Source organism: Brachionichthys hirsutus, unplaced genomic scaffold, assembly GCF_040956055.1.
Source record: "Brachionichthys hirsutus isolate HB-005 unplaced genomic scaffold, CSIRO-AGI_Bhir_v1 contig_882, whole genome shotgun sequence".
NCBI classification, from domain to species: domain Eukaryota; kingdom Metazoa; phylum Chordata; class Actinopteri; order Lophiiformes; family Brachionichthyidae; genus Brachionichthys; species Brachionichthys hirsutus.
Window position 1 is genome coordinate 219,806 of NW_027180337.1, and position 11,856 is coordinate 231,661.

The 11,856-nt window shown below is 46.6% G+C and overlaps 1 protein-coding gene across 1 annotated transcript; it reads right to left on the reverse strand.

Annotated features, from left to right (window-relative positions):
- Positions 1-4,608: 4,608 nt before the first annotated feature.
- Positions 4,609-11,674, reverse strand: LOC137913635 (NADPH:adrenodoxin oxidoreductase, mitochondrial-like). The gene is made up of 12 exons (XM_068757277.1): positions 11,593-11,674; positions 11,331-11,437; positions 10,301-10,396; positions 10,077-10,199; positions 9,878-9,991; positions 9,200-9,301; positions 8,464-8,571; positions 6,717-6,801; positions 5,742-5,926; positions 5,476-5,647; positions 5,222-5,395; positions 4,609-4,993 (listed from the first exon to the last, which is right to left on the reverse strand). Exons 1-12 carry the CDS (start codon positions 11,672-11,674, stop codon positions 4,863-4,865), a joined length of 1,479 nt encoding a protein of 492 aa, XP_068613378.1. The 3' UTR covers positions 4,609-4,862.
- Positions 11,675-11,856: the final 182 nt, after the last annotated feature.

Here is an 11,856-nt window from a genome sequence, read left to right on the forward strand (position 1 = left end):
CTTGTCAGAGGAAGCGATGAGTCTGCCTCCTGTGACGTCAGAGCCAATTAGAGTTGATCGGCATCAGCTGCGACGCCGCGGAGGCTTTATTTGGTGCGGAGTTCTGTAGCTGCACAGCTTGTTCTCTGTGCCGGAGGTGATGGGAGCTGTCGGGACCTTGCTGCTCTGTCTGCTGCTCTCTGCAGGTTTGTTTTTATATTCCTTCCGTTCCAAGCATGTGTTAAATTATCTATTTGTGGGTGTTGTTAAAAACAAACAGCAAGGCTAAGTGGCTGCGGGGAAGTTATTTTTGCATGTTTCTTATAGATCAGGTGAGAAAGATGTTTAAACCGGATGCGCGTTGTTCACAGGTTCCTGCTCGCCGGTTGGTGAAAACCACCAGAATGCGCCGACAGGTGATGAACGCGCAGTGGCGGGTATGTGACGTCATCTGTATCCAGGTCGTCTCTCTTCTGCTCTGTGAGGTCGACAGCTTTTATTTTATATTGCAGAACTGTCACCCGATGAAGACTCCGTCAGGAAGGCCCTCGCGTTCCTCCAGACGATGACCAAGCGGGATGCTGAGGAAGGTGAGGAAGACCTCGTGGTGTGTTTTCTATGGTCCTCGTAATGTGCTTTATCGGGTGTTATAACTCTACTAGAACACACGAGGGCCGGCAAACTAAAACACTGCCCAAACGGAGGGTCCCTCATCCTCAGCAGGTGTATTTCACTGAAATGTTTGCTACAGGTGGAGTTTACTTTACAGCAACTTCCAGCTGTATGGTGGTATGTATGTTATATAACTAAATATGTCATGGTAATTAAAAAAGTAATACTTCACTCCATTCCAAGTTGTGTTGCCAAAATCTCACCCAGCTGTGACGTGATGGATGTAAAAAGGGCTTAATATTTGTTCTTGGCTGATAAAGTGAGCTGGATGACATCATTGATCATGAGTGTCCACTATTTAGTTTACGTTCTAAAATATTCCAGCTTGAGGCTTGCGTTCCCTCAGCAGCTTGTCGGTCTCACTGATTTTTCTTAATCAGGTGTTAATCAATTTGTCTCTCCAGTGCAAATGGAAAACGATGAAGTGGAAGCCGAGGCGTTTGCCGGTTACCTGAAACTTGTGCAACATCTCCGGAACATGCCGGCGTTCCAAAGAGGGGAAGAAGACGAGCACAGTCAGACTTATGAAGAGCTGAGCCCCACAGATGACCGGGTAGCCGGCGGCAACAGCACGGACAAAAACGATGACCACACAGACGGAACTAATATTACAGCCGGCAGCAACAGAGATGAGATGGTCCGTGACTTCTTCAATGTGACTACCAATGGGACCGATGGTAGCCATTTGTTGGGCCACGACGGCCACATGGTCAGCAACAAGGCTTCCAGCGGCAACTCGACAGGCAACAATGAGATGGTCCGTGACTTCTTCAATGTGACTACCAATGGGACCGATGGTAGCCATCTGTTGGGCCACGACGGCCACATGGTCAGCAACAAGACTTCCAGCGGCAACTCGACAGGCAACAATGAGATGGTCCGTGACTTCTTCAATGTGACTACCAATGGGACCGATGGTAGCCATTTGTTGGGCCACGACGGCCACATGGTCAGCAACAAGACTTCCAGCGGCAACTTGACCGGCAACAATGAGATGGTCCGTGATTTCTTCAATGTGACTACCAATGGGACCGATGGTAGCCATCTGTTGGGCCACGACGGCCACATGGTCAGCAACAAGACTTCCAGCGGCAACTCGACAGGCAACAATGAGATGGTCCGTGACTTCTTCAATGGGACCGATGGTAGCCATTTGTTGGGCCACGACGGCCACATGGTCAGCAACAAGACTTCCAGCGGCAACTTGACCGGCAACAATGAGATGGCCCGTGATTTCTTCAATGTGACTACCAATGGGACCGATGATAGCCATTTGTTGGGCCACGACGGCCGCATGGTCGGCAACAATAAGACTTCCAGCGGCAACTTGACCGGCAACAATGAGATAGTCCGTGACTTCTTCAATGGGACCGACGATGGCCATTTGTTGGGCCACGACGGCCACATGGTCAGCAACAAGACTTCCAGCGGCAACTCGACAGGCAACAATGAGATGGTCCGTGACTTCTTCAATGTGACTACCAATGGGACCGATGGTAGCCATTTGTTGGGCCACGACGGCCACATGGTCAGCAACAAGACTTCCAGCGGCAACTTGACCGGCAACAATGAGATGGTCCGTGATTTCTTCAATGTGACTACCAATGGGACCGATGGTAGCCATCTGTTGGGCCACGACGGCCACATGGTCAGCAACAAGACTTCCAGCGGCAACTCGACAGGCAACAATGAGATGGTCCGTGACTTCTTCAATGGGACCGATGGTAGCCATTTGTTGGGCCACGACGGCCACATGGTCAGCAACAAGACTTCCAGCGGCAACTTGACCGGCAACAATGAGATGGCCCGTGATTTCTTCAATGTGACTACCAATGGGACCGATGATAGCCATTTGTTGGGCCACGACGGCCGCATGGTCGGCAACAATAAGACTTCCAGCGGCAACTTGACCGGCAACAATGAGATAGTCCGTGACTTCTTCAATGGGACCGACGATGGCCATTTGTTGGGCCACGACGGCCGCATGGTCAGCAACAAGACTTCCAGCGGCAACTCGACAGGCAACAATGAGATGGCCCGTGACTTCTTCAATGTGACTACCAGTACCAATGGGACCGATGATAGCCATTTGTTGGGCCACGACGGCCACATGGTCAGCAACAAGACTACCAGCGGCAACTCGACAGGCAACAATGAGATGGTCCGTGACTTCTTCAATGTGACTGCCAGTACCAATGGGACCGATGATGGCCATTTGTTGGGCCACGACGGCCGCATGGTCGGCAACAATAAGACTTCCAGCGGCAACTCGACCGGCAGCAATGAGATGGTCCGTGACTTCTTCAATGTGACTACCAATGGGACCGATGATAGCCATTTGTTGGGCCACGACGGCCACATGGTCAGCAACAAGACTACCAGCGGCAACTCGACAGGCAACAATGAGATGGTCCGTGATTTCTTCAATGTGACTACCAATCAGACGGACGACCGCAACGGCCATTTGTTTGGACACATCAACCACGAAGTCGGACGCAATGGGACCCGAGCAGCAACGGGATAGGAGACGGTGACGGTCGCATGGCCAGCAGCTGAAGCTGGTCCAGCTGCTGGGAATGAAAGCGGATCGACTGTTGCTTTGAGACCTAACCAGGAACTCTGCCTCCACTGAATCACCTGTAGTCGCATTGACGGGAGGGAATCGTTTGAGGAACTAGGCACTATAGCGTGGCTTTGAGGATGCTTGTACTGGTTTGAGCTGTCATTGTTGAATAAAACACTTGTATTCTGATATGTGTACTTACTTTTTTGGTATGGTTCAGGCTTTTCTTTAGATTTCATTCACAAGACACGAATGTGCTGTAATTCAAATCAGAAAGTAATTCCACGTATAACCCAAAAGCTCATTTTCATCAGTTCCTCTAAAACTTGCTGCTGCTGGGACATTTCATACAAGAGAAATGACCCAATACCGGAGGACATGTCTTGTCCTGAGCTCCGAAGATGGGGTTTATGGACTGTTCTTGTATTTGAGCAATACGACTGAAACCTTCGGACTACCAGGAATGGCTGGATAAATGGAGGTGCTGATCCTGGTTCAGGAATCTTTGAGCTTTGACGTGAGAACGTACGTACACCGGGTTTTTGTTCACGGTTGATACGAGGCCCCAGATGTATCGAGAATGAATGACCGTGGAAATGCACGCTGCCTCACTCCGTCATGGCTGGTTTACACACGTTCCTACAGCTGTTGGCTCTTTGGTGACACTTAAAGGTGATGCTGGGAAACTGTTCTATTAAATAAATGTTAAATACACATCAGAGAAACACAAACACCGGCCGACAATGAACGCACCCAGCTGTCTGCAACTACAGGAGAGGAGAGAAAAGCGAAGTGGAGCTGAAAACACCGTCAGCAATGGCCGCCTTACTTAAAAACACTGTAAAAACACTGTCCCGTCTTCACTGCATCACTACTAGTCAGGTTAAAGTTAGTGACTTGCTGTTTGCTGGTTGAAATGCAGCTTCAGATCTTTCTAACGAGCCCCTGATTGTCTCTGTGTGCAAAGAACTCACGTTGATAAGTCCGTGCGTAAAGTGTGAGATGTCTCTGTCAGCCTCACACGCACGCTCCTCTCGCGTTCACGGCTTTTACCGGAGGACAGCAAACCAAACCGTATATTTTTACGCGCCTCCAACTTTAATTATCCGGTTGCGCAGCCATGGGAGTCTCAGGTGCAGGAGTCACTAACATATGATTTGCATACGTAAATGAAGGCATGGACAGGGCGGGGCTAGCTACCCCAACGTGCGCTCGGTTCCACGTTGATTAGGATGTATGAAGGAAGTGTGCTTGGATTCATGCGCCAGCACGGTTTCATACGTCTGGATTTATTTGAGCGTACGCCATGTTTCAGGAGGAAATCCACTCAAGTCTTGAGCTGACAAATCAAAAATGCAATCATTAAGAATGCAATGGAGAACGGTAGCTTGAGACACAAATGTCATATTTTATTTCAAATTAAATATTAAAAATATACAGGCCAATGCAAAATGTAATATATGAAGTACAGTGGTCCATAAAGCAGCTTACAGTAAAATACGAGCATGAGAAGTTCCTCTGCCTGGAAAAACGTGACAAAAGTAAAACTATCTACAGGTTTATTTCCATGTCAAGCACTTTTCTGGTCGATGTTGACGAGTCATCGTTGCCCACAGTGATTTTGCAACACGCATCATGTCCTGTCGGATCATTGTCGAGCCACTTGCAGCATCTCTTCCACAGTCAGTAGTTTTTCTCGGGGTTTCCCAGGGGCTTCACCCCTGCCCTTCTCCACACTGTCAATCTTCTCCCAGTCTGAGAAAGTCACTGGTTTCACTCCTAGAGACAAACAGAGAAAGCACAGCCTCAGAACATTTCTGTTAAAGCCGACACCCGACGAATCGGTAACACATATGCTGCATTTCATATTGGGAAGACAGACAAGGTGCTATGATCCTATTTAATTCTGTTGACGCATTGCTGCCACCTGCTGATCTACAGCGCAGCACTGAACAAGGCTTTGTAACCATTGGAGCAGATAGATAGAACAAGGTGGTGGTGGAGTACCTCTCTTTTCTAGGAGTCTGCTGATGCTCTGTGAACCAGCTCTGGCAGCAGACACATCCAGCGTTCCCGATCCCATGTCCTCCACCACGGACCGCGCCGTGTCGAAGCTATTATTCAACGTGGTGGCGATCACCCCGGTGGGGCCCGTTTTGAGCCAGCCGCTACAGTACAGACCTGGAAACAAAAATGGCTTCAGGAGAGCAGTTCGGGCTGAAGCTTCAGGAAGCGCTGCTCTGAGAGTATCTGCCGAGCACCTGGTGCTTGGTGAACTCGACCCAGGTTGTTTGGGACAACGGCTCTGCGGGAGTCAAATGGCACAGTCGGGTCTATGGGGAGGCTCTTGTAGCCGATGCTGCTAATGACAAGACCACAGGCGAGATCCTCCACTTCCCCAGTGCGGACTGCCCGGGCTCCCTCTCCTGAACCCTGGACACAAAGCTTCCTTCAACAAGGCCGCTGCACAAAGCAGACGCACGTGTTGAAATAAATAACGCTTGAATTTAACAACGGGAATCTTTACTTCCAGCCTGTTGACTGCCAGTCGGATTCCAGCTGTTCTGTCGTTTTCAGGGTTGGACAGGATTTCGACGGGGCTTCGGAAGAATCGGAAGGACCAGATGTGGGAGGCCTCGTCCCGTCTCTCCTGCTCCTCTCCTGCGACCTTCAACAGCAGCTCTGTCAGACGCTTCCTGGGCCGCGGCAAGCCTGGCAGCACAGGCACTTATTGTTAAAAGGGTCATCTGTCCACCTTTAGATCACCCTTAGCCTCTCTTATTTGTCTAAAAAAGAAAAAAAAAAAAATCTTAATTATCCAACATTTATGGTTCGTTGTTTGGTAAGTTTCAAATGTTCAGACTGAAAACGCTCCCATTTCATCTTGGTCTACATATCGCACCTTTTAAACGACTGACCTTCAAACATCTTCCGTAAAGGTTTGCTTTCAGCGCTGCTGTAACTTTCAGTAGTCTCACCATCGCAGCATTAACACGATGGCTGACGGCACGAGTTTAGCATCCTTCACTCACTTATCGAGTTCAGCTACATGAGATCAAGGTTCTGTAAGCCAGCCATGAACAGAGGCGAGGAGACTGTTAAAGTTGTAACGGCATCAATCACTTCTGGAGCAGGGATGTGGACGGACCTGAAGGTCATTGAGGGCAAGGACGGCGCTGGGGAGCAGCAGCCATATTTGCTTCCTGACAATTTCCCTTCACCTCTTCGTATGCGAGCTCCATAACTCCACAGGGAGCGCCCTGCTCACCCCAGCACTCAGTTTACCCTCAGGATAATTTGGTAAAAAAATAATAATCCAGGATTCCTACGTTACTGTTTGAAGCCTGTTTTATCGCTTTAATTTAAATTGAGCTCTTGTGACATCAGGAAGATGAAGAACACAATTATTCAAAAACACACTAGAATGAAGAGGCAGTTACAAAAAAGAAGTGGCCTCTTCAAAAAGAGGAAACGATAGAAATAACAGATTTTCATTTCGTACCCTTTACTGCCTCTGTTAAACCCTCAAAGTCAGCAGCCACCATCTCCGGTCTGGCGTTGGGCAGGTTCACCATTTCTCTCAGCTCCTGCACACCAGAGGAATAAATCAGGACATGACAAAGCTAGACGATGGCGCCTCCTCTTGTGAAGAGCTATGGAGCATTTACAAGAAACACCTTGGACATCATTTTTCTAATCATCACGATAATATTCAGGTTGCCATCGTAGACGGGAGATCAGGGGCGTCACTAGGTTTTAAGGACAGGGGGGGCTTAGCCCCCAGGAGATGAAAAGGATGTGAGCAAATGTAGCGTACGAGCGCAAAACCTCACAAACGGCTAACAAGGACTGAGAAATTATACATTAATATTATTTCAGTCTGTTTTTTAATACAGTACAACAACAAACAGGTTTAACCAGTAAGAGAATGTTTACAGTATTAACAATAAAAAAAATGGCTCACATTGCAACTTATTTGGTGGATGGAAGCATCAAAGAATGCCGTCTGTTTTTAAGAGAAGCAAATCTGTCGATCACTCTGTTGTGATTCTGAAGCTTGTCTTTTTCAATGACTGCAAGACTGCGAAGCCTTTTCTGGCTCGTTCGAGCCAGACGCAGCGCACTAAAGGACCTTTCACATGAGCAGCTGCTTACAGGCACTGTTAGGGCAACTTGGGTAGAACCTTCAGAGAGGGAAACATGTCTGAATCAAGGAGGTTGTGCACAGACAATATATATTTGGGAGAACATCCAGCCTCTGTTTTCTGGCCACCAGAACCTCCTCTGTTTTCAGGCTCTAGTGTTGAAGTTCATTCAAGTGTGATCCACTCAATAAGTTCTCACATTTAGGACACATTTAAATCTGAACTCAAGCTCGCCACCCATCCTACCCACACAAGGGAAAAGTAACTCTCTTTTCACTGTGTCTGAGTTCTAGTCAGTGCGTGAACCTGCAGGTTCCTCCAGGTTCTGCAGGTCTCTGCACCTGATTCAGGGAGGCTGTGGGCGTGGCTTAGGGATGTAGTTCTCCCATACAGCTCCATATGCATCTGTGTGTTTGCCCTTAAATCTATCACACAATAACTAAATGTTACTACCAGCAGTGATAAACTTACTTTCTTGAAAAACTTTCTTATATCCATTCTTCATCCATCCATTCATGTTCTTCTCCTAAAGCTTCAAACATGCTGCAGGGACCGACGTCCTACAATTAGCGCGGTCACAGGGAAAACGTGGACTGGAGTTTCAGTGATGCGAGCATTCTCTATAAGAATATGTGGAACGGGTTCTCTACCTTTCGTCATGAAGTGAGGGGAAACTGATTCATGATCAGATTTAAGTAAATAATGACAGGTTATATGTTTTTAAACATATATTCTGGCGGCTTTAATAGAATATGTCCGCATTTTTTGGTCACTGAACAAAAAAAAAAGATTTTATTTTTATTTTTTATAAAACAACCCAAAATTATTTAGGGGGGCTTAAGACTAACGACGCCACTGCGGGAGATTAATGCTAAAAATCACAATCTCCTGTTACTTTAAATGTGATGGTATGAACACAAACATGATCAAACTGATCGGATGGCATCCGTGGATGGATGGCGGAGTTACTGAACTTTTTGAACACTATTGAAACTTACAGGTGTAACGGCATGTTAATGCTGGAAATATCTAACTATCACTAAGTGCACAGGAAAACTGCACATGTACTGTAATCACATGGTGTGTTTGAATCTTCTGACACACCTTGATTGTACAAGCGACCTGCATGGGGCCTCTCCTTCCAACAATTAGCACCCTGCGGACCCGACTCTCCCCCAGAGCCTCCAGGGCTGGCTGGGTGATGTCAGTCTTCTGCAGAACAAAAAAAGGACACATTTGCCATTTGAGACTCTTGATATGCATTTACCGTGAGATTAGAAATGTTTTTTCTTCACAGTGTTAACTCTGATTCTGTATGTTCAAGTTGAAATATAATTTCCTGCTGATGAAGGCAACTTCTGGCAGGCAAGACTCTTTTTCACATCAGAACATACATAGAGCTCAATCCACTAAGCTAGCATCTCTTTAAGCCATCGGTTTTGAACTCACATTTTTTATTTTATTTTAGAACAGAAGTTGTTGAAGTTAAATCCACCAAAAAAAAAAAGATGGTGGCGATAAAAATCACCTGCGTCTTCCGACATGTTCATCTCCTCCGCCCATTAATAAAATACAAGAGATCTCAAGCTATGGATGCTTTTTTTTCCCCTGAGTTGCCATGGAGATAGCTTACAACTATACAAATCAGCGATTTCTTATCTCTCACATCTCAGTTACAAACGCCGCAGTCTTTTCAGTGAACAGCAATCCAGAAGGATTCTACTGAATGATTTAAGCGTGGAAACCTTTTCTCTTTGTTACCCTTCTCATTGATGGGCGATTATTACAGCACATTGGTCACTGAAATACATCCTAAATATCCAAGGCCAGAGTGTCTCACCTTTAAAACGTCAACGGGAGACAGCAGGATTCTTGCTACATCCAAGGCCACATTTCCCTGACCCAGAATGACCGCGGTTTCACAGCTCAGGTCTGGTCTCAGCTGGCAGGAAAGATAACAGAGAAAATTACACCATCCACACGGTGATCTGGATTAGCACCAAAAGGTTCTAGATTGTTCTTGGTTCTTTATACACCAACCATGAAAAACATCAGTCAATAATCTACCGAGATAGAGGAACAAACATTGAAGCTCCACTGACTGCAATGTTAATTACGTTTGGGCGTTCCACTTGAAGTGAACCAGAATCCAGGAACTCTTCTGGATCATCACCAAAATGTAATCATCGGTTGCTGGTAAAATTCCCAACATTTCCTGAAAATTAAGATCCGTAACTTTGCGAGTTATCTTGCTAAAAGTCAAACAGACAGATAAATGGCGGCGAAAGCCCGACGTCCTTGGCGGCGGTAATTATCTACAGATTCAGCCAGATGTGTTCTGTGAGGTCCTTTGAGCTCTAATCAGTTCACCCTTGAATCCAGGTGGACGTTGGGATCAAGCCTGAAGACAGTCCTCGGTGTTCCGGAGACAAGACAACATGTCAACAAGAAAGGGATTCCGAGCACATCTGCAACCAACGGGGAGGCACAAAGCCAGATGACGGAGCGAGAAGCAAACCTCTCGACTCGTGGGCGTCCCGTTGTACCAGCCCACGAAGTCTTTGGCCGCGTGCACACCAGCCAAGTCTTCTCCTGGGACCCCGATCCTCCTGTTGCTCTCTGCCCCATAGCTCTACCAACCAAACACAAGAACAAAACACCGCGTCAGCATGCACGCACACACACACAGACATGATGTCTGCTTTGGCTCCTCCTACCAGCACCACTGCGTGGTAGGCCTGCTGCAGCTCCGCCACGCTCACATCCTTCCCCACAGCCACATTTCCATAGAAGCTGCAGCGCGAGTGTTTGGCCGTCTGCGTGAACGCATTGATAACGTTCTGATGAGAGGAAACGATCGGAATTATTTAAACCGGTGTGCTGAAAAGAGCGACGATTCAAAAAAAAAAAGAGAAACCGCAGTAGTCTAAGTGTGACTGACCTTTACTTCAGGATGATCGGGGGCCACCCCGAACCGGACCAGACCAAAGGGGACAGGTAGCCGCTCGTAAATGTCCACCTCGACATCCCGACGGGCCTGGGAGGATGAAAAACAAAGAGATACTGCGTGGAATACTGCGCGGAATACGGAATCCATAAGTATCTGATGACAGGACGGCCACATTATCATCGTCAGAAACTTTTAGATTATCCAAGCTTGCAAGTGATTTGAGATATTTGCATTCTATAAAATAATGAATCCCTTTATTCCTTTAGTGCCATCAGCTGAACTTAAAAATAAGTAAAAAATAGCATTCGTACAATATATTCCTTTAGAAAGCCTCATCTATGTCTTCCTTGCAGTTGTATTAATGTCAGTATATTAATCTGATCACTGATGAACAATGCAAAATTAAAGATTGTAAATACAGATATAATATAGAAAAATACAATTATTTTTGTTTTCTAAAGATTATTTTCCTTCAATTTAAGAATAAATCCTAAATACAAGTTATTCTTAAACCATCTTGGGCCTTCAGACGGCTCTCCACAGGAGACGGACTTTGAAAATGTTCCTAAAAACTAAGCGATGAGTTCATGAAATATGAGCGATTCGATTGTAAAGGGATGTTTGTGCTTGATCTCAGGCTCAACCCTCATCTCACATGCCTCACTCAAATACTACACAAAGTCCGAGAGGTGACCTTTTCTTTAATCTCATTCTATATTTGGAAGAGAGTTGCTGACTGTTCTATTCTGTTCTTTATGCATTATCTATATAAATAAATAAAAACATCATAACACAAAAGAGAATATACTTTCAGAGTTACGCAGACGCGGTTATTCCATCTCTACACACTTAATGTCTTTGACTGCGTTGTCATTGTAGGCAAGGCTTAAAATAAATCAGAATTATCTGGACTTTCTCCAAATTACAGCGAAATGTACTTTAACACAATATATAAAATCAACAAAACAACACGTCAGCATTTATTCTTACGTATTACGTTCTTTAACTACTGAAAGAATACCTTGATCAGATACTGCGCCGTGTAGAACCCCGCAGGGCCGCTGCCGACGATGCACACCTTCGGACCGCAGGACGAGCAGGACGAGCACGACGACTTCCCACCGACGCCTGCATGAACGGACAGGTGATCGTCAGCGCTGCTCGTGCACGAGACGCCACACCGATAATGGAGCCTGAAACCTTTACTTGTGTTTTACTACTTACAGGAAGACAGCGAGGACCGGTTGCGTTAATTAAACTGCAGCGGCGTCAGAGTTTCTCACCGTCATGAAGCCGACTTATCCACCGACTTCTGCCCGACGTCCACAGGCTCAACCCAGAAGACAGCACTTTAGGCCCGTTCATGGCCTCGCCTGGCTTTGACCGGAAGAGATGACAACAATGCCACCGCGAGCAAAAGCGAGGACGAACAACGTTCGTAGCTCCAGGCTAGTTTCCGCAGGTTACGAGCTACAAACTAGCTAAGTTAGCTATATTTGCGCTTCGTTTAGCGTGCAGATAATAGTTTTAGCATAGCTAATAGACGG

Excerpts from the sequence above, each read along its gene's own strand:
- LOC137913635 (XM_068757277.1), bottom strand. The coding sequence starts at position 11,674 with ATGAACGGGCCTAAAGTGCTGTCTTCTGGGTTGAGCCTGTGGACGTCG. Across the intron at positions 11,438-11,592 it reads GATAAGTCGGCTTCATGACG|GCGTCGGTGGGAAGTCGTCG; the intron begins GTGAGAAACTCT and ends CCGTTCATGCAG. Across the intron at positions 5,648-5,741 it reads TGGCAGTCAACAGGCTGGAA|GGTTCAGGAGAGGGAGCCCG; the intron begins GTAAAGATTCCC and ends CTTTGTGTCCAG.